General features: G+C 48.0%; 2 protein-coding genes across 5 annotated transcripts in view; one reads left to right on the top strand and one right to left on the bottom strand.

The window, feature by feature from the left end:
- Positions 1–583: 583 nt before the first annotated feature.
- Positions 584–11,058, top strand: OGFOD1 (2-oxoglutarate and iron dependent oxygenase domain containing 1). Of its 2 annotated transcripts, none has more exons than XM_044434104.1 (13): positions 584–808; positions 1,388–1,533; positions 2,345–2,391; positions 2,779–2,879; positions 2,974–3,090; positions 3,726–3,817; positions 4,941–5,069; positions 5,624–5,737; positions 7,767–7,846; positions 8,176–8,447; positions 9,427–9,537; positions 10,008–10,066; positions 10,753–11,058. In XM_044434104.1, the coding sequence occupies exons 1-13, from the start codon at positions 625–627 to the stop codon at positions 10,912–10,914; spliced, it is 1,614 nt and encodes a 537-aa protein (XP_044290039.1). In that variant the 5' UTR covers positions 584–624; the 3' UTR covers positions 10,915–11,058. The 2 variants fall into 2 exon arrangements, with proteins under 2 accessions (XP_044290039.1, XP_044290038.1); XM_044434103.1 differs by having other exon boundaries at positions 585–808; positions 9,427–9,549.
- A 966-nt stretch (positions 11,059–12,024) lies between these two features.
- The window catches only part of BBS2 (Bardet-Biedl syndrome 2), a 61,492-nt gene continuing 50,931 nt past the window's right edge, over positions 12,025–22,585 (bottom strand). For all 3 annotated transcript variants that reach the window (XM_044434102.1, XM_044434100.1, XM_044434099.1), the window contains 7 exons: positions 21,905–22,076; positions 19,330–19,459; positions 18,642–18,773; positions 17,690–17,827; positions 16,579–16,691; positions 13,893–14,041; positions 12,025–12,511 (listed from right to left, as the gene is read on the bottom strand). In XM_044434102.1, coding sequence (XP_044290037.1) covers positions 12,405–12,511; positions 13,893–14,041; positions 16,579–16,691; positions 17,690–17,827; positions 18,642–18,773; positions 19,330–19,459; positions 21,905–22,076 — 941 coding nt within the window. In that variant the 3' untranslated portion in view covers positions 12,025–12,404. The remainder of the gene's footprint in view (positions 12,512–13,892; positions 14,042–16,578; positions 16,692–17,689; positions 17,828–18,641; positions 18,774–19,329; positions 19,460–21,904; positions 22,077–22,585) is intronic.

Here is a 22,585-nt window from a genome sequence, read left to right on the forward strand (position 1 = left end):
GGGGCCCACCCCTCGCGTACGTCCCCGGCAGCCTGGACGATCTAGGCAACCGGATTGCCATAGAAAGGAGGACAACGGGGCGGGAGCCGCAGGATAGCTCGTCGCGCCGGTGCCAATGAGTACGCAGAGGCTGCGCTGCCGATGGGTCACACGGATTGGCTGGCCGAGACCGACTTCGAACTCTCACTGGTTCTCTTTAGACTTCCTTCCCTTCCTCTCACCAATCGGTTCTTAGAAGGGCGGGAAGTCGAGCTTACTTTTTTTTTTTTTTTGGACTTCAACTCCCAGAAGCTCTTGCCACATAGCCAATGGTTTGAAATGCTGGGAATTGCTGTCCAAAGAAAAAAGGGATAGTCGGCCCTCGGTGGCCATAGTGCATATAAGAAACACCACAAGCAGATGGAGTATACGTATCGACACACCTCGTGAGGCGGGCTGTCCCTCCCCATTTGGATTGTCCCAAGCAGACCCTTCCCTCTCCCTACGACTTCTAATGTCCTTGTCCCGGGCCGCTCTTCCGGCGCTCGCCGTGGCGATTGGATAAGGAGCTGCATGTTCCCACCCCTCTCGCGCGGGGCATGATGGGAGCCGTAGTTCGCTGCGGAGGGCGCACGTGAAGGGACGATGAGTGGAAGGCGCAGAGCTCCACTGGGGCCCGACGGAGATTCCTCGTCAGCCCGACTGGAAGGGGCGGCCAAGAAGCGGGTCAAGCGGGAGCTGCACGCCGAGTTCTTGTCGGCCCTGAGGGAGCAGGCCCTGAGGGAGAAAGTGGCCGCGGCATGGACCCGCAAGGAGGCGCTGGAGCACGGTAGGGAGGACGGAGGGCTCCGTTTGGGACGGGAGAGGGGTGACAGGAAGACAGCGTGCTCCTTGAGGGATTCAGCCCTGGAACCGGCTTTGAATAGCCGTCCGTAAGGTTCTAGTCCTCAATGACGTGGGAGACACGTGATCTAGTTCCATCTTGCTGGGTGATTATGGGAATTGTAGTCCAACAGACCTGGAGGGGCACCTGGTTGAGCCAATCAAACCCTCGTCAAGGAATATTTGATAGTGTCCTATGACTTGGTTGTAAAGGAGCATGCACAGAGTGCTCTTTCTCACTGAGCCAGACTTTGTGTATCTTGGGTTAAAGGATGCAGATTTTGGCTTCTTTTGGAATCCTATGCTGAGTGCAATGTGGCCCACAGCTTGGGGACTTCTTTGTTTTGCAACATTTCTTAAAACTTTTCTGCATCTTAACCTTGAACCTTATAATTGGTGGTGAATGTCCAGCGTTGTTGAGGCTAAGAATTTTGCATGAACAGTACATGTAACTAATCAGCAAAGCAAGAAAGCAGTATCAAAAGATTCTATTTTGGTAAGCTGTCATCTGCGGTATTTTTGCTAGAGGCCATTGTGCTGGATCCCGTTCCCTTCCACCACTGTGTCATCCCAAACTTCATTCAAAATGAGAACTTTTTAGAAGGGCTGAAGAAGGAACTTTTGACCCTGGATTTCCATGAAAAGTGCAACGATCTGTACAAATTCAAACAGGTACTTGTTTGAGTCAATGTTATCCTAGGACAGTAGCTGCAAATAAGTCCTGATAAGATTTCCAGCAAAACATGACCATAAACTTACTTCCACTCTCTGTGGATCGAATGACATGGTTCAAAATGCAGTGAAATACACACATGGTTGTATTCCTCAGTCAGTTTTGCAGAACTAAGTCCTCTAAGGAAAAGCAAACTTTGCTGCCCCTCAACAAACTGCTTGCAGATTTGTTTCAAATGAAGAGTCATATATAAATATTGCAAATACTTAAACAGAACTTTGAGTTGCAATCCACAGATGTGTTGTACTGAATAATACTGTACAGATGGGGTGGCCTTTTAGAGCAGGGTCTGCAGTTTAATAGTATGCACATTCCTTATGGCAGAATGCCCTGCCATCCCTTGGTTGAAAAGATCCTTGACCCCTGCCTGAATCCTTGGAGAACAGTTGGTCAAAAAAAAAAAAGAAAGAAAGAAAAAGACAGTACTGGTCTTGATGAAAAGGCATTGGGAAAAGGAGCTTCACAGGATTAAAGGCAAGCTGTGGACTCCACAAATTCCAGACTTTCACAGCAGTTTTAGGGTTGTTATCTTAACTCCAAGGATGATCTCTTATCTCCAAGGACTGGGTTTACAAGCACTCCAGTTCTCTCTCTTGGACCTCATCCTATGGAAGAGCTGACTTTTGACGCCCCTCTGCAGGAATGTTCTCCAAAATTACATCCCTGCTCAAGTCCTCTTCTTTTATGGAATCAATCCACAGCTGAAGAGAAATGCACAACTGTATCTTGTTTTCTTTGCATGTGCAAAAGTCAGACGACTTGAAGAAGAGAGGAGAGCCTCATGTTGCAGCATTAAGGTAAAATCATCACTTCGTGGCATGCCAACGGCTACTGTGGGTGAGATGGCCAAACCGAAGGGGCAGGGCTGTCCCTGCACGTCTGGCCTCCAGCCCTGAAAAGAGCCACGACGTCCACGTTACTCTGCATCATGTCTGGGAAGATGTGTTGTAGAGACTGGCCTGTTTTTGGGTAACGATTAGGTGGCGAAATGGCTACACCTTTAGGTAGTCCCTGAAGCAGCAGGCCCCTTCTCCAAAATGCTGGATAACTATGGAACAGACAGGCCCCTCTGCAATGCAGTCAGGTGTTTTCCTTTTTGGATCAGGCTTCATCCGTCAGGCAACAGAACTAGTTGACATTCTGCCTGCTGCCCCTCCATGTTCTCTCTCTCAATCTTGGTTCAGAAAAGTTCTCTTTGAAGACTTCCGGACTTGGCTTTCTGAGGTGGTCCAGGTGGAGCTAGAGTCGACCACTGATCTGTCCTGTGCTAAATATGAGTACACAGGTGAGCCAGCTCCCCGTGGAATGCGCGGTGGATTCAGCCTGGCCCAGCTCTCCCCCACAACATGCACAATAAAAACCACATGACATTGTTGCAGATAACCTGCTCTGCCATGACGATGAGCTGGAGGGGCGGCGAATTGCCTTCATCCTTTATCTTGTGCCTCCGTGGGACGAGAATGATGGAGGTACCCTAGACCTCTTCAGCACGAATGGTAAGTGGGACATTTTCAGCCAGTTCCTACACAGAAAACTACTTTCAACAAATTAAAACAGTAATTGCAGACACTCGTGTGGGTGGAAGCAACCCAAACTGTGCAGCAAAAATGCTGTGGACTTTTCTCTCCCACCACGTGCGCCCATCCAGTGTTTTCCCTGGGACCCCTTGGGTATCCCCAGAACCTTTCTCTTGCATATGGAAACCTCTTCTCCCAACATGTCTGCAATGCCCTCAGCAACAGTGCCAAGCCAAGCCCCGTTTCCCCTGTTGATAACCATTTTGGAAGCTTGCATGAATAGCTTTTTGCAGTCTGCTAGTACCAGCATTGGCCATCTGGTTGGCTGCCCTGCATGGAGGTGCTTATGAGCCACGGGGCGTGGCCTCAGGACAGGACTTAATTTAAAACGAACCGCTGCTTCTGAGCCTGACTGTGCCCGTCCTACTGTGGATTGGACACCACTTGTCCCCACAGGCTATCCATGCTATCTCTGTATTCAGAAGCCACGCAAAGGTAGGTGGCTGTATGCAAAGAACTGGCCTGGGGGAGCAGAGAATGAAATCCTGGCTCCACATGAATTATGAGTTATTTCTGCATCTACATGCGTTTTATGATACTTCTCTTGCCAACAGATAACTTCGAACCTTTACAAGTCATCAAGTCACTGGTGCCTTCGTGGAACTCGCTCGCTTTCTTTGAAGTATCGCCAGTCTCTTACCATCAGGCAAGGAGCCTCCTGTCATTCTGGGCTTCCTCCGCACATGCCCCCTTCCCATTCCTTGAGCGTGGCTGGCTCTGTGGCTGACCCAGGGCCATGCCTTCCCCTTGGCCGCTGCAGAAGTCACTTCTGAGTAAGGTTACGGGGGAATCCACTTTGGAGGTGAACACTCTTGGCTCCCGAGACACTGGCCCTCTTCCTTGCCGCTGAGGGTCCGGCTCCCTGGTGAGCGCCCCAAGCACTCGTGCAGACACCCACCAAGGAGCAAACACGAATGCTGAGCAAGCAGCGCATCTCTTCCATGTGTGCGACTTGCAGCCTTTTCTTGTGCTGCGGAAAGAGGTTCCAGGAGTGTTCAAAGACTTGCTTCTTTTCAGCTCGACTCTCCGAGCCGGACAGGAGAAGCCCAACAAATAAGAGGTGGCATTTCCAGGAAGCCTGCCACCACCCTTCGGCTAAGTGTTTCCTGGGGCTTTTTCCGCCTGCTGCCGCAACCCCAGCCCCAGCCCCACTAGCCCAGATGCTGCCTGCTCTGTTTCAACATGGAATTGGCCCAGAATGTAGGAAACGGGGTGGGCGTAGTTGCGCAGAGCCTCTTCCCCTGCAACCGCTCCTCTGCAGGTTTTCTGCCCCACCAAGCGTACTTCAGGTATAACCGCCCGGCTGAGAAAAGAGGCTGCAGGGAGGCGAGCAACAGAGAACCCTCGCCTTGCGTGTGAGGTGGGCCCCTTGATCTATGACGGGGGCTGTTCTGAGCTTACGCCTTTGCTCCTCCACTGCCACTTCTCCGGAGACCAGCATCAGACTGGATCAGTGCTAGCCAGCTCTGCAGGTGCTTCCATCTCGGGGAGCCCCAAAGTGGTAACATGGCCACTCCTGCGTTTGCTGCTTTGGTTTTAGGTTGCTCAGTTAAGCTGGCTTAGGGCTGCTTTGCTCTTGGCCTTTCATGGTTCTTCAGCTTGTAATTTTATTCCCAAATAGGGCGGTATCGGCCAGTCTTCAGGACGGGTGGGACAAAATGCCGTAGCCTTACAAGCTGTACCCTGTAGCCATGTGTGACTTTTAATCAGACCCTACATTGGAAAAATCAACACTGCAACATATTCTTTTGACTTTTACTCCGTTCCAGGTGTCTGAAGTCATTTCCAAAGACAAGTGCCGTTTGTCAGTGAGTGGCTGGTTTCACGGCCCCACCATTGGAAGACCAGCACGCCACGTGGAAGCCCCCCCGCTACGGGTCCCCCACATCCCTCATGATGTAAGCAGTTGCTGTCCCCTCCCCCCCCTTTGTGTTTGATGACCTTGTTCCACAAGGTTCTCTCCACTTAGTTGACGTGTGGAGGAGGAATCTGCAGTTCTGAGACCATCTTGCCTTTTCGCTTTGCCACCAGACTGCTTCAGGATAGGCTCATAGGAACAAGAATGCCAAGGAACTGCAGTTTTGCCTCTAAAATGGAGGGACAGGAAATGATGCACCTAGTTGGCAGACTACAGGCTAAAATGGCAACTGGCAGCTTTCTCAAATTTTAATCCAAGCACAGTACAAACTGGCCTGCAGTTTCATTCAAAAAATAAAAGAGCAATGCGTGTATCGCCAGATGTTGTTGAATTTCATCTCCTATCTCCCTTCACCATTGCCCATATCTAAGATGAATTCCAGCTGCAGTTCTAGAGCGACTTGCATTTCCCACCCCTTCCTTAAAGAGGTGCCGACTAGAGACGGGAAGGTTTTCTTTCGGAATGGCTTGTTTGGAGTGATAAGTGATGTTGCTGGCCTGCTTTCTTCTCTCCCTCCTTTTAATTGTTCCCTAGCATGAAATCTTGTATGAGTGGATCAATCCCATTTATCTGGACATGGATTCCCAGGCCCAGATCCAAGAGGAATTTGAGGAACGATCCGAGATCTTGCTGAAGGATTTTCTTAAGGTGGGTGCTCAGAGTTCAACTCCTCCCCTGGAATGTTACCCTCTACTTTCTGAGCAACAGTGAGATGTGGCACTAGTGGTGATCTTTATTCCCCCTTTCCTTGGACAAGTCTCTAAGATAGTTTGAAAAGTGTTTCTCGCTTGGGCTCTTACATCTCAACCTGACAAGACAGCAGCTTCTTAAAGACGATGCTGTCCATGTGCCAGACTGGTATCATTTGCAGGCACAGAAAGTCCAGTGGCCATTCACCTCCACGCCACTGAAAACAGAGCTGAGTATCTTCTAGAATGTCAAAAGACTTGACTGATGCTTCTTAAGGAATCCAGAATGCTCAGAGGTCTTTCTGTTATGTTCTTGTTTTTAACTTGATGTTTTTCATTCATTCTGGAAAGAAGATAGTGAAACATGGATGATGTATCTGTCACTGCTCAGCAACATATTTAAATGTGTCCTTTGCAAACAGATTCAAGAGACTGGTACTAATGCCCGCAAAACAGCCAGACAGTGCAATGCTATGCGTATTTACTCAAGAGAGAAATCTCACTATGTTCAGTGGGGTTTACTCCTCTGTGAATTGTCTCTTTACCTGAGCAACAAGAATGATGAGAAAGAGAGCACTAGATTTACTGTGGAGCTACTTAGCTTTAATTTGCATTTCAGCCTGTTTCTTTGTACCCCTGCACTATGTGCAAGTTTTGAGCAAGATTTGAAAATTGAATATATATAGATTTTTTTAAGGTAGTTATCATTGCCGTTAGTTTGTAAATGACATTTATCTTGGAACAAGGAAAGTATCTTTTTCAACCTCTTGCTTCTTGCACTGAGAACTTTGAGAAGGGAAACTGTTAATTAAGTTGAAGGTTGGAGAGGAGGAGGTGGCTTGCTGCATTCCTCCTCGGACAGTCTGCAGGGTAGGAAGGGAAGCCTCTGCTCTCCTCTGCCAGCTAGCCTCTGTGTCCTGTATTTTCCTGCTGGCTGTAGAGAAAATGACTAACATGGAAATGCATGATGTTCGCATTTTAGCAGGCTAGTACAAAAACAACTTCTTGCAGGCTGCTGGGTTTTGTGGCATTATTTACATGGCTGAGTTAATGCAGTAACTTTAAATGTATTCAGAAGCCATTAGGGTTAGGGTGCTGTAGATCTTTTTTTAAGATTTAGAAATGACTTTGGGTTCTGCTTCTTTCTCTTCTGAAATAAAAGCCACCCACAAGAGAACGTGCATGCTCAAGTTTTATGGGTGTTGTAAGCTTTCCTTTTTGCCTTACTGCACAGCATTTCCATATCTGGAATTGAAACATTTCCATTGGTTGATAGGCTTCAGCAGGACGGGTTTAGCAGGGACTTTTTCCCCACAATTCAGTACGGATCCATAGCAATTAAAGAATGACGCCACTGTGCTTTTAGCTGCAACAGAGTCACTGATGCGTTTTGAAGTCAGCTACCAAAATGCAATTTGAAAACCATGAAAGGCCTGGAAAAGTCATAACATTTTTCATTTTTACTTGGGGCTCGGTGCCCTCACCCAATATGTAGTCATTGAACACTGACCAACAAGGACTTACACCCTCCGGCTGTCTATTATCAGATCCAAATGATCCATCCAGGATCCATCCATTGATTTCCCTTTCTGTTTTTTTCGGGACAGCAGCAAAAACCAAAAGAATTAAAACAGCGTAGCCAGTGCTGCTTTGATGGAAACTGGAGGCTGCTGTGCATTCATTAGGAAACCCCCACCTGGTGGTGTCTTGATGTCTCAGAGGCCCATCCAATTGTGGCTTGAAATTGGGCGTTTAGTGTTTGACTGCCCATTCTCTGTCAGTCCCATTCTGGATTTTCACTATGGGCTAGAATCCTTCCTCCAGCCAGCTTCCCTGGAATCCCAGTCTGTTTTTCCCCGATGCTGTCATGCTGCTGTTTTGCCTAGGTTTTTTTATGGTGTTTGTCTGTCGCTTAGACATTTCTTTATAATAGAACGGGTGGATACATAGCAGTCAGTAAAGACTAGTTTAATGTGCTTGGTTCCTAGAGAGACAAGTTCCAGCTGGTCTGTGAGGCTCTGAAGAGTGAAGAAGTCCGATGCAGCAGCAGGGGGCCCCCTAACAAAAGGTTGGTCTGCCTGAGCACCTCCAGGGCCGCATCCTGACTAAAGATCTTTGCCATGCTTATTTGAGCTGTGAATGTAATTTGGGCATCTCACCTGTAATTTGGAAAACGTCAGTTAACCTGTTCAGTGGCCTGCATAGCTCGAGAGCATTGTGGGGCCGGGTGGAATGTCGGAGACGGGGAAGTACGATAGGCCTGTGATCTGAGTTCTCAGTGAGTGAACTTGTGTCTTCTTTGCTAACCTAACCTTAGCTCTATGTATTGTTTGGGTTGCTTTGGTGAAGAATTTTAAAGGGACCCAGCGATCACTGCGGTGACGGCTGTCGTTCTAGGCACTATGGAAAAGCCGAAGAAGCAAGGCTGCCAGCCATGCTGAAGGCCTGCATGGAGCTCTTCCACTCCGAGGCCATGTTCCTGCTGCTCTCCAACTTCACGGGCTTGAAGCTGCATTTCTTAGCTCCTGGGGACGGGGAGGAAGAGGAAGGAGAGAAGGCTGCTGGAGGGGAGTCTTCTAAATGCGCACAAGAAGAGAGCAGTCAGAAGGAAGCTGGTAGGGGAGACACGGACAAGTCTGGCAGAAATGAGGACCACTGTGGAGAAAGCGGTATGTAAAAAGCATCCAGAGCTAGGTGCAGGGACCCTTGCTCTGCACGGGCCACTTAGACGCTTTTCTTTTTGAAATGCTCCTAACCGCAGCTCTGCAATTCCTCTTCCATTTGAGCAGTTTGCTCAGGAGTGCATGGGCCACACAAGACTGGCATTTGCTGCTCTGAGGCAAACCAGGTCTGCTCTGAAGGTTGCTGGCCACACATTAGTTCTGCCCTCATACTGACAACACACCACATCTTTATGTGTATGCTCAGATTCCTTGGGAGCACTGAATGTTGTATTTGGGAACAAATTTCATTTTATAACCAACGTTTCTAGACCTTCTAGCTGTGAAGGTTTGCTTGAAAATGTCTGAGCAACACCTGCTGACATCTCCAAAGCCGGAAGGGTGGCAAACGTCCTGAGCTCCTTGCCCTTCTCCAAAGACTAGTGAATCCAGTTGTGCAAATTTTCTGAGGTTTAGTACTTTCAACCTGTTTTGGAATTCAGCTTTCCTCCTTGCTATGCTTTACTGCCTAGGCACTGCCCCATGTTGGTGGGGGCTTTTGTTCCTCACCACTTCCCTCTTGCAGGAGATGGGATTATGCAGCAGTCCGGGAACCTTTCACTCCGCTCCTCCTGCACAGACTGACATGGAGACAAAGGGCTCAGAGAGGAGAGGCTTTAGCAGCAGAACCACATGTCCATCATGCACTTCACCCTCCCGTGTCTCTGCTGCCATCCTTTCTGAATGGCTGAGGCATACCATAGAAGGAAGGGCACTCTGCCCCTCAAAGACTCTGTTGGTGTTCATTCTGGGGGAAAGGGCTAAAAAGCCAGTTGTGATGTTGCCAGCTCTGAAGAAAGTTCCAAGAGGCATAGTAACGGGGTGGGGCATCTTTTAGTTGGGATAGCTGAGAGGGCTGGATTCAGCCCTCAGCGGTCTGGTTGCCGGCCCTCCATCCTTAGCATGCACACCTGTTGTCTTCCCCCAGGCTCAAAGGTCCCGATGTGTGCTGGAGAGCTGAGACATTGGACAAGGGGTTCCTACACCCTCATTCACGATGCACAGTCAACAGAGTTTGCCCTCGACCTGCTGCTGTTCTGTGAGTGCGAAGGTTGGTTTCACTTTAAACGGCTGCAAATGCCTACATCCCCAGGCTTTTTGGAGCCCAAGAACTGGCCTGGGTCTTGTTAATGCTGCTGCAAATACCTTGCTTGTAGTTAACGGCAAAGCGACCTGTCTCACCTGAAGGGCAACACACAGAAGTGACTACAGCATGAGCACTGGTGGACTTGAGTTTGGGTCAGCAGAGACTTGTGCCATAATACATCGCTCAAGCTGAGGCGCTTTGAGCGGTTGCTGCAGTAGACCAACTCAGCTGTCAGAGTGGGGAGTGCTTTTCCTTGTGAGCGAAGGGTGCATTTTTTTTAAGGAAGCCACCCCAGCAAGTAGATTTGGTTAGCACACAGCCTTTTCTTGTGGGCTGCGTTAGTCCCAACAACTTGAGTTGCGCAGTGTTTGAGGCACTGCTGCCAAACTAGTGAGTGATGCTCGTTTCTCTTCTCTTTTGAGATTGGGATGCGGAATATGGCGGCTTCACTTCATACATTGCAAAAGGCGAAGATGAAGAGGTAAGCGGCACTCTGGTTTTGTTTTGGATTTTTTGGAGCTAGGGGAGCAACTTCATCAGACTGCAGCCCATTTTGAAGGCGCGTTACTGAATCCTCTGGCACAAGCATCTGACAAAATCTTCCCACCCCTGGTAGGAAAGGCTGAAACTTTTTCCTGAATTGTCCACTAATGACCTACTTTTCTTTGTGATAAAATATGATGTGCCACTTGGGGAAGAACGATGCCTTAATTTAATGCCATCATGCTTTGAGGGCAGGAAATGCAATGGCTAAGAAAGGTACGGAAGGCCCTTGATGCCTGCAGTCCTTACTTAAGGTTGGGAGCTACAGGGCAGAGTAATTCTCTTGTGAGGTCTGCAGTATGTAACAACTCCCTTGTGAGTTTCAAGGGACTTGGTGACTACCAACAGACATCAGTTTCTGGGGTCTGATTCCATTGAGGGAATTGAATCGCGCAGGGAATTATTTTTACATCTGTGTACTTACTTTGCATGGGAAGCTAGAGTATTTTCTGATGGAAAAATTTGGACTTTACCTTAGCCTAACATGCACAAGCCTGCTCAGAGACTTAATGTTAGGTGTTCTCTTTAATCTGAAATAGATGGGCTGCCTTCTTGTAAACACTGTCTAAAGAAGTAATGCTGCTAATGTGCTTCCTTAAGCTTTCTTGTTTTGTTCTCTCCAAGCTGCTGACAATTAATCCAGAGGCCAACTGTTTGGCCTTGGTTTACAGAGATCGAGAGACGCTGAAATTTGTGAAATACATTAACCACCGTAGTTTGAAGCAGACAGCAACACAGCCTGAACAAACTGGATTCTGGGACTTCTGCTTTGTTTACTATGAATGATGTGTGGCATGGACTTATAGACAACCCTGCTTTCTGCTAAAATGCTCAGTAAAGTGACTTCTGTTATAGGCAAAGATCTTACTATACCATCTCTTCTTCCTGGCCATCTTGACAAAAGTGAATTCTTTGCCTTGATCAAGTGTCCTGCTGTGTTGCGTTATGAAATTTGTGTGTATCTGGGACCATTCATGGCCATCTGCACTGCTGACGGAAGGCAGAGAGGTTCCTGGCTAGGTGTGAGACCTTTGGAGGCTGAAGCAGACCGAAACAGCCGCCAAAAGCAAGGCAGCAATTTGGGTTTTTGAAGGTAAAGGAGTCCCTGCAGATTTTACTCCGCTTAGCCAGTGGCTAATGGGGGCAGCGCTCATCCCCATTTCTAAGGCTGTGACCCAGCACTGCCCGAAGACAAGCCTGCGGTCATGTGGCCAGCATGGAGTGCTCTTACCTTTCCACCAAGGCAGTACCTATTTATCTACTTGCAATTTGGGTACTCCTCTCCACTATTAATTCTGCAAGCAGGAGCCATAAAAGAAAGGAGGAATTACTAAGAGTGTGGGAGGGTCTCCTTTTGGGGCAAATTATCTGGCAAGTTAGAATGTGCACTTTATTCCCTATACCGGTCCTGCATCCTAAGAATGGGGAGGAGAAGCCAAGATTCTTACCACCTGAAGACTGACCATTTCGCTTTTACCAGAGGAGGACGGCCAATTAGTTGGGGCTTCTGTGGTACTTTGATGTCAAGGTGGATTGCAAGATTGTCACAGCAACAATGCAACTGAAGTTAATCACAGAGCACTGGAACCAAAGAAACAATTCAGTGGTGACTAAATGCAAGTTGGAGCTATCAAACAAACCATCGTAATTCTGAGGTTGGAATTTCAAAATGGAATCTCAGACAGGCCAAAGATCTATCCCTACAAAGTAACTGTTTGACTTGCTTTTACAGACCTCAGAATAACTTGTAGCAGTGTTCTGATTTATAATTATTAAGAAAATATTGGTCTATACCTGTCCCTTCTTGTTCCAAACAAGACTCGACTGTGCTTGCCTTGTGGAAGGAACTGGGTCATCACAGATGGGTTTCTCAAAAATCACAGGCAGCAGCAAAACTGAGGTCTGCTAGTTTTATTGTATCTTACATGCTGCAAATTCATAGTTCTTTAATAATGCCTTTATAGAAGCTGAGGCTCTTGGCTTTGGTCCGTCCCATGGAACTTCTGTGATGTCTCTCCTCAAACACGATGTCTATAAAGGAGGTCAGTGCTCCTCTGCTTTCTCCCACCACTGCCGTAGGTTCTGCTTCTCTTGCTTTTAGTAATGTAATTCGTCTTGGCCGGAGCACAGGTGTACCTTTGACTCCACTGGGCAGCTGCATACCAGCAATTCAGGCTAAGCTGAGCTACAAGCGATCTGTGTCTACCTTTCGGTCCATCCCTGGGCTGGCAACCTCTTGTGAACCTCTTCCCAATGCTTTCTGCTCCAGTCTTTGGTCAAGAGGAAGTTGTTCCCAGACGCATTATCTTGATTAGCATGTTAATGCTGTTGTTCTTAATAGCATCCCGGCAACCAGCGATCACCTGCATCTTAGGTTTACCAACTGAAGGGGAAAAAAAGTGAAGAGTGCTCTACTCCATGCACTTTATTTACGCTATATAAAGCAATTCCCTTTTGAACCTTCATACTGCAATCCTATAGCTGCACACCTGGAAAGAAACCCCACAGGGCTTGCTTTTGATGAGACACAAACAGGATTGCACCATAAGGAGGAAATGGTTGGATTTACAGCTTTGTTTTTTCTTTAAAATGGTGGTATCTTAAACTCTGCCTGGGAGCCCGAAATGGCTCCCTTTAACACCTGAAGATTGCATTTCAGCTCTCAAGTGACATGACCACCAGGAATGCCTTGTAACATATTTTTAAGAAATGTGTTTAAGAGCAAGTTAAAACCAGAGTGATTAGTAAAGAGGCTAAACTACCTTCTCTGCGCAAGGCACAGTTGCTACAGGAAGAAAATGAGAGTACATTTCCCTGAGTCACAGTTTGTAAAGCTGGTCTGTACTGTCAGTGCTGTATGTGAATTGATAGACTTCCCCAGTAAAGATTTTGTTGGAGTGACCCTTTTTATAAAACAGTTCCGCCCTTTGGAAAATGGAAGGACACGCCATTTGTTTTGCCTGGCTCTTCGACACGCAGTTCTGCTCTCCCAGTTTGCCCAGGTAAGGGACTGGGCTGGGTGTATTGCACTGAGGAAGGAGAAAATTTTCCCCACTGGTCTATCGGAGGTCGAAGTGATCCTTCCCCACCCAAGGCCAGAAGGGACAGATCACACACTGTCCCAACACATATGACCTGGCAAAACCACTGCATCAAGCAGGACCATTGCTCTTCTCCTGGCAAGTGTGTTCATTCTAGGAGAAGGCTGTCCTTTAGGAGGAAACGACATGCCTTTCCATGAAAACATCTCTTCTAATAATTTCAGAAGAGTGGAAAGGAACTGTGAGGATTTCCCTGCTATTACCCATGCAGAAGTAATGCTCACTGATCGCCCAAGAAGGAAGGAAATGCTATTGTATTCTGCTTTCAACTGATCTAGAACAGTGCTCTCCCCTCCAACCCCAGCAAACTCTCAGATACTAGAAACTGCCATCACAACCCTCCTTAACCTCACCTAATTTCTGAACAATTCAGGAACCAAATGTGTCCTGGAAGAACACTGGAAACTATGTCTGGGCTCAAATGTACACACCTTGAGGAAAGAAAATGTGGCACCAGAATCAGGAAGCAGTTCTGGCACTTGGCCCTTTTCTGAATAAACATTAAGAGCATCTGATTTCACGGGCTCCTCAATGTGAAGTGCGTGCCTGCTGCCTCGCCAAACTAAGATGAAGAGCAGCCCTTGTCTTGTTTTATCCTTCCAGCAAGCAGGGAATACATCCTGAGTGACTGGCTCCACCCCACCTCCCCTTCTCCACACATACCCCGCAGATGTCCCGCTCTTTGGATGGCTTGATTTACTGCCTTGAGGTTACTTAGAAGCTCAGTGTGATTAGTGCAGCGAATCTTGTACTGGGAAAGCAAATCCCTGTTTAGATCGTACAGTTCAGCATATCGCTTCTTCGTATTTTTCCTGCAAGAATAAACACAAAGCAGTTTTCACCCATATTGGTCTGTGACCAATATGATAAAAGATCCAAGTGCTGTACTTGTCGCTGCTCAAGTCAAGAGGGTCGAACAGCTTCTGCTGAGCTGGGAATTTGAAGACATGAAAGTTTTGGCAGCTTTCCAGGCCCCGAGTCTTCCCATTCCCATTTACCTGCCTCCACTTCGGGCTTTGTAATGGAATTACAATGCTCTCAACAGTCTTCTGTATGCCCTCTTCAAAAACCACACAGGGGCAGATACCTTGTGCAAAGGGACAAGTGAGGGAGAAGCTGAACAAGCAACTTGGCTTACATTCCACAAGGACATTATTTTTGTGATTCCCCAAGCCCTGGCATTCCTGAGAGGCGCAGGGAACAACCAGTGGCACTGTCAAATCCGGAGTCCACAGTTTTGCATATACACATCAAGCGGAATGCCTTTTCCATCTAGTTCTGCCAGCCTGGCTTCATAAACAAGAACCTGGATTCCTGTGCAATCCTTTGGTGGGATTCATTGAAGACCTTGGAAAATCTGTGGAAAATTACTTGCTTTGCAGACACACTGGCAATGCACACGTGGTTCCGTGGGTGACTCCAAGAGCATCCGCGGTGGGTATCATGCCTGTTTCACTCCGGAGAGAAGCACTGCGGGATGCTCTGGAGGGAACTCCCCCTCCCAACTCTGGAGGACCCTTTCAGCATTCAAAGTCTTTGTGGGCCACCAGGGGCACATTAGCTTTTTTCTAATAGGGTGACAGGTAGCTAGAGTCCAAGGACACCGAATCCTAATGCATTTTGACTGGCCCTTTAGGATCACCCTCGAGGCAGCCATCCAAACCTGGGTCTCGCCAGGTCCACCTTTCTTCGAATGACATCATTCCAGCACTTTCAACGTGGCGCCTTCAGACAGAATGCTCGCACAGGAATTGGGGGAAAGGGATGTGAAAGGCAAGTTGGAGATCACCCCTGCCCTGCATGGCTCACCCCCTCTGGAAAGAAAAGGCACGTGCAGAAATAACATAGGATTCAGGGATATTTTCGAGACTTCACTGGAGCAGCTTCTGGGATGATCAGGGTCCTCCTGTCCCAGGGAGGGTGGTGGCAGTGACCTCCGGGTGGCAGCTGCTGCTGCAGCATTCCACCAGAGCCACCTCCTTATCCAAACTCACAGCCTCTCCATAGGTCAGAGTGCAAACCCACCAAATGAATGCTGCATGTCATGCCAAAACAGCCAAACAAACTGTAACCACTTAGTCTATTCATCGGGATTGGGAACACGGCACACTCCTGAGCTGGCCACACCTTGAACCAATAAAAGGTAATGAGTAAAGTAAATAAAAGGTAAAGCTATGAAAACAGATTGAAAAAAGGGCGTGAAGGAGCCCCTTTAAAATAGGCATGCGGAAACGATGATGCAGCAAGCAAAGCTCGCCAGTACTGTAAGGTATTTTCTTCACTGCCCTAGTTTTTGTAATGTGGGGCAGGCAGGGAGAGAAGAATTCAACCTCTGCAGGACAGGCGAGGAAGCATGGGAAACCCCGTGCAAATGGCAGTCGCGGAAACCCAACCGGGGCACAGCGGTCGGCGTGCTGGACTGGGACTTGGGAGATGTGCACACTGGTCCCCATGTGGCCATGAAGCTCACTTACTGCACCTGACCCGCCTTGCAGGGTAGCTGTCAGGGTGAAATGGAGAGGATTGTGGACGATCCCCCAACATGGGCACCTGTGAAGGGTTCCCTATGTAGTAGCTGTGACTGTCTGCAGTTATTTAATTTTTTCCACATTTTAATGGATGTGGATGTGGATGGGTATCTCTGTATCCATGAATACCAAGGAAATGAATGGAGTTTTCTAGCACTTATACACAGACTTCAGCAAAAGTGGGCTAATATGCAAACAGGCACTCATTTGAAGATGATGTCTATACGCCACCCCTCCCCTACCAAAACCACCGTAAGATTTCAGTTCATTACATTATAGGGGCTGAGTGTTTGTCCTGCCAATGTTCTAGCATCACATGCAAAGCTGACAAAACAGCGCAGAATCCATTTACACGGACCATGTGTCACTTCTGTGCAGAACCAAAAGTACAAGTGTTTGTCAGGGAATGTTATAGTTGCGGTACAAAATGTGTGTAATAACCTTTTCCACAAACGAAGCAGCTACTGGACATTGGCAAGCTGCTGTTTAAAAGAAGGACTAGACACAAAATAAATGCTTCTGCTTAATAAGATGCAGGCCATGATCCATAAATGGGGGAGGAAGGCAACAAAGCTGCCAATCCACTGATGAGATGCTTTGCTTGCAGCAGTTTCTTCAATTCCCAGATGAGTCCGTGGCTCCAGACAGAGTGTGCAGTGCCTTAGAGCTAAAGGTTAGTATAGGGTTGTGTCCAATAAACTGGCTGGGGGTTTGGCCAGCCATAGGGCATTCTGGACCCACACTTCCAGTTCATTGGGTGTAGCTCAAACAATGGCAGGAGAGAACATGTGTACATGAAGAGCAACGCAAAGTCAACTCACATGTCCCCCATGAGGCGTGAATCCTCTGCTCGAACCAACATGCTGCGGATGAGATTGGAGTTGTCAGCCATGTTGGCTGTGAGCTTCTGACAGACCGCGTGGGAGCTGTCGACCTGCGTGGAAGAACCGCCACACGTCAGGGCCCCCGCGCAGCAAGGCTTGGAGGCCAGGGTAGAGGTTGGGTGTTGTCAGCCCGCAGGCAGGCACGATGTCAGGGCTCCCAGCAATAGCCACTCTGCTCAGAGTACGGTCTCATCTCACAAGCCTGTGGGCTAACTCTCCCAAGAGACTCCATTGGGCTGCCTGGCTTTGTCCTGTCAACCCGCTGTTGCCACCCCAGCTCCAGGGAGAGGCATCTGCATGGCCCCATTTAACAGAGTGCCTCCTGCCTGTACTTCCTCAGAGCCTGAGGTCATCTCTGGAGGCCCTCTTCCAAGTGGCCCTGTTGTTAAGGAAGCTAAATGGTTGGTTACATGAGAGAAGGCCCTCTTGGTGGCGCCCATTATGGAATAAACACCATAAAAATGTTCAACTGGCACCTACATTGCTCTCTTTTTAACCCTAGGCAAAAATATATTCTCCAATATATTTCAGAGACTCAGTTCTACGGTTTATGGCCATCCCTATACTATTTGGGGCTCGGCATTGTATTTTATTCTTTAAAATATTTGTATTTTTCCAATGTTTCTATGGCATTTCAGTCCTTTAACTATTTGTAATCTTCCCAGAGAACATTGGTTATTGGGCAGACTACACATGGAATGAATTAATCGTGCAACCTGAGTTTGAAGCTGAAGCTATAAAAACCCTGTCTTCCTGATGCAAGTTGGTAGAAACTCCTTCAACAGAAGGGACGGATCAGAATAGCTTGGCTACTAGGACAGAAGTAGGACAGGAGAATCTGCTCTCTTTTGAAGAAGAAATCATTAGAATATTGCACTGTTTTGGGAAGAGTCCTTACTTCAAGCAAATCTCCATGCTATGTAACACAATGCTGTGGGCATCCTATGAGGGCTGATGAAACCAAGAATTGATTCAGCTCCTCTCTGTTCCCACTTGCCCCAGTACCTCTCACTCTCAGCCGTATTTGAAATGTGTGTTTCTCACTTACCGCAATCAGGGCCTTGCGCACCTCCTCAAAGTATGCCGGAAAATCTGCTTCCACCTGCAGGTCTTCAATAGCCCAAAAGGAGGCCATTGACTGGATAATATCACCAGCCAGATCAATGTTGTCTGTATTAATCGAGATCTAACAGACCAGAAAAAGAAAGACACACTCGTTCGTTACATCGTCTCAAGCAAACTCGTCACATCATCTGCCAACGGGGCCCAGTTAATAGTTTAATCTGATGCTTCAGCTTAATAGCTACTGTAGTTGTAGTGCTGTAGTTAACTACTACAGTAACTGCTGTGGCCTTGAATGTCTATCAGCTAAGGAAGAACAGTTACAGGAAGCTTGATTCTTCCCTAGCAACAAGAACGCTCAATTTAACCTGCCGGATAACCAAGGACTGGCCCCTTCTCTTGACCACAACCTTACCATCACTGGATGTGCATGCTGCCTTGAAGATCATTCAACCCAAAAGACAGAATATCAATCTTCTAAAAATAATGAATATAACAAAGAAACAAGGGACCCACAACAGAATATTGGCTTTGGTTGAAACCAATCTGGACTCCTAGTTTCTGGCTCTGTTTTCTTTAAAAATCAGCTTAAGAGGACAGGTGCCAAAGCTGCCAAGTAGATGGAGAGGCAGCAGAAAACCAGTGCTTGGCAAGTGTGAATCTCCCAAGTTCTAGTTTTGTTTGTGTATCTATCTGGGAATCTCCCTTCATACTTCTAGTAATGCACACAGGAATTACTTGCAAGATTTTGTGGGCTTGTACAGGAGTCCATATAAGGAATTAACTGCAATGTTTTTACTAGCCCAAGCATACCCACAGGAATGGTTTGTGATGCATCAACCATACCCCTCCCACGAAGGAAAGCATTTTCTCATTAAACGCCTTCATGGCTGGCCACCTCAGTGAGGTTCTGATTCACCTCTGCAGGCTAACCTTACCTCCCCACTGGGCTGCATTTTGATGCACAACTGCCCTGCATCCCGCAAGGAGGTGAAGCAAACTTCAAATGACTCGCTTTGCATCTTCATGTCCTCTGGTAACAGGAAATTTTGTTTTAGCCACAGGATGACCTTGGAACACAGATTCACCATGTGAGCCACTAGGAAGAAAGTGCAGCATTCATACAAGCAGTTTCTCCCTCCCCGGTGGCCGTGAAGTAATACAGGAAAGGACCGTGCTGGTCCCTGGCCAAGGCATGACCAGCAAGTGCTTTGGTCTGGGTTAGGGCTTCCCATGAGCGCCAAGCCCACTATTAACCACTGGGAATGCATGCTGTATTCTGCCCCCCTGCAGCACTGATGGCCTGACCTCCTCCTCCGGCTGCAGGGGGTGGGGGCTTCACTCCTAGTTAGGGCCTTTGGGAACGGGGGGCTGACAGGAGAAGAGAAGCAGCAAAAGGAAGCATGTTGCTGACAGCAGCAGTCTCTTCCTTCATCTTCCGCTGCCATGCTGAATGCTCACTATCAGGTCCCCTTACCCTTGTACTCTAAACCGCCCTCCAAAGGCTTTGTTAAAGAACCAATTAAAATCTGTAACTTAAGACCTTACACACAAGGATCGCCTGTCACAGAAAATCAGCCTTAACTACAACACAACCAAGGTGAGAAAAACAAGCCAGAGACTTACAGTTTGTACCCTTTCGCTGATTGTGCATCGGACAAAACTTAGAGGCCCAGGAGCAGAGTCTGGACTGCTCAGGATATACATGGAGAAGCGAGGGAGCTGCCTGGACAGCTCAAAGACGTGGAATTGCATGCTGGAAAAACAACCAAGAGGCCTTTTATCATTTGCCTTCTGGCATTCAAATGCATTTCACAATTCAAGGTCCCTGGAACAACATTCCCTAAAGCCCCAGTTCTGACATTCATAGGCATCACACACTGAGCACAAGTGATCTGGAAATGAAAACACTGGCCAGCTCAGATTTATCGTTCTTCCATTCAAAACTGAATATTCATTTCCATATTAATATCCACCCTAGTCTATCCGGCCACGCACCACTCAACAGTTTAGTATATAGAAGTAAATTAACAACATTGATTGGGTATCATCTCAAGTAATTTTTTAATAGTACATGTTGCTAAGGTCTCTGATACTCCGCAAGCTAAGTTTTTATTTACAAAGGAAGCAAGCTTCTAGACGTCATGGGCACACACCTGGTTTCCGTCACTCAACAACCTACTTTTGTTTTTGTTTTCCAAATCCCGGGCTGCTGCAAATGAAGTAGGAATGAGTATTCTGTTCCTGGGGCCCGACTGCTCCCACTGCAGCCAGGTGAGGCAAGACAGCCCACAGGTGACACAATCAGCAACCCAGGGATGGGACATGAGAACCAGATATTCCGGGCTGCTGAGGGAAGAGGCTAGCCAAAGCTGTGACCAGTGAATTAACTGCCCTGCTGCAGTGGGGGCAATCAGAGGCAAGCCGCTGCACACGCTTCTGTTGCTCCACTTACGGCAGTGCAGGGTTCGAAAAAAGGTGGGTGGTTGTGATGTGTGAAGCAAGCCACAAGTCAGTTTTAAGGGCGGATGGGTGGCCGGGTGTGTTTGAGGCTGCATATTCGAGGTTCTGAGGCAAGCAGTGTTCATTTGTCACAGCAGCTTACTCAGCACCCTGCCTGGGAGCCGATGCCAAGTCCTGCAGCCCATTTTACTGCCTACCAACATCCTGCGTCCAATTTCTCCCTCTACTGCCAGGATCCCTTTAGGCAGAGCTTAAGTTCATTGGCTTCAGATTCAAAGATGCCAAGAGGCGGGTATCATGGGCCAACCATGTGCAAGCAGAGCTCCCGGCAGACAACAGAACGGCCCCCGTGGGTGTGATCCCTGGACTTCCTGCCCGCTTTCCTGCCACCAGCTGCCCATGGGAGACCCACAAGCTGGACAGGAGAGCAGCAGCCTCTCCCACCCATGTTCCCCAGCAACTGGCTTACATAGGCACACTGTCCCTGATACGAGAAGCAGCACAAAGCCATCAACAGCCACTGATAACCTCCTCCTCCACATTTTGTTTTCCAGCCCCCTTCAAAAGCCATCCAAATTGGGGGTCATGACTCCATCTTGTGGTAGCAAATCCCAGTTTAATTCCTTGCTGTGGGGAGAGACTTCTTTTATCCCTCCTGAACAAAGCGGTGACCCCACTGGATTCTAATACCACAAGAGAGGCAGAAAAATGCCTTCTGATGCCAATCGCTGCATGCTTAATTCTGTGCACTGTCATGTCTCCCCCAACCCAATCCCTGCTGCTATAACTCATAGAGGAGTTGCTCCCCCACTGTCATCCATGCAGTTGCCTTTCTCTGCCAGTTCTTCAATTCAACAATGTCCTTTTTCAGGTGCAGCAACCAGAACTGTACACGGTATTCCAAATACGGTTGCACCACAACATTGTACGCAGGAAGTATACTCCTGGCAGTTTGATTTCCAATTTGTTTCCAAATTATGCCTAGCACCGAGTTTAGGCATAACTACGAGTTTAGGCAGCTGCTGTGAAAACTTTTTCACAGCAGCTGCACACATTGACATCTTCACTGTGCTGTCCATCCAGAAGCCGAGATGCTAGCTCGGATTCCATCAGCTTATATCTAAAGTTGGGAATTTTGGCCCCAACATGCATCCATCATACAAAGCCGAAAGCATGATGGTAGTGGGGTCGCTTGCCTGCTCACTCTTACACCAATGAAAGCCAAGACATGACATAGAAACATAGAAACAGAGAGTCAGAAGGGGCCTCCCGGGCCATCTAGCCTGACCCCCGGCTCCAGCCGACTCCGCTCACAACATGCCCATCATGTGCACGTCCAGCCTGTCTTTGAACACCCGCACCGATGGGGCCTCAGCAACCTCTCGTGGAAGCCCATCCCACACCCTCGGGGTCCTGACTGTCAGGAAGTGCTTCCTGGCATCAAAATGGAACCTTGACATTTCTGTACAAGCACCAAATATACTGTAGGTCTGGGATCTCTAATTACATTTATTTAAAATAGCTCTATTCCCTTTAAAGTATCAAAAACTGCTGAAATAATGTGCATTTGTAGACTCCTATGACTGGACAAAGGCTTGAGAGATCACTGAGAAGAAAAGATCCATCTGTGCCACCCTCACCCAAAGTCAACCACATCGTTCAGATGGCACACCTGTTGCCCAGGTGTGAATGAGGTGCTCAAGCCAAACACGGTGCTCTGAGTCTGCATGACGCTTACCTATTCCTGTAGCCCACAAAGGCCTTGATGTTCAGCTCCACTGGAATGTCTTTGGGAGGATGGAGAGGAACTTTAATGTGGCTTGAGAGGTGCTGAAGACTCGGGTGGATCACATGACTCTCACCTTCAAATATTCCTTCAGCAAAGATCAGCACTGCTCGGATGATGGTGTCTAGAGGGAGGGGAGGGGAGGGGAGGGGAGGCCATGCCAGTCAACAGCCATTCCTTGGCATGGTTTCAAAAGCAAGCAGGAGGGGAGGTGCAGACTTGATGCACAACAGCCTGCAGGCCATGCTGTGCCAAGTGTTGATGTAAAGGCTTCGCAGAGATTCAGCTACGAAGGACTGAAATACAGGAACAGCCACCTGGGGTCTAGTCCTCAAAGAGCTTCACAGGAAAGCAAAGCGAAGCAAACGAGAGCAGAATCAGTGGCTGCCTTTAAATGTACTAGGAGACCACACAGATTCTTTCCTGAAATGGACAGTGCCTGCCCAGATGCTGGGTGCCCCCAAAACAGGCTGTTCCCTTGTCATGGAGAAGCCCAGTGTGATAACGCTGCCGAACCCGTGGCCTTCTACTGGAGCCTGAGGGACAGCAGGGGTTGCCATCCATCACATCTGGAAGGTGCCAGCTTGGGAAAAAATCCAATGCAAAGTGGAGCAAAAGGGTTAAACAGCGAGC

This window comes from Varanus komodoensis, unplaced genomic scaffold (genome assembly GCF_004798865.1).
Source record: "Varanus komodoensis strain SLA01 unplaced genomic scaffold, ASM479886v1 scaffold27, whole genome shotgun sequence".
Taxonomy (NCBI): Eukaryota; Metazoa; Chordata; class Lepidosauria; order Squamata; family Varanidae; genus Varanus; species Varanus komodoensis.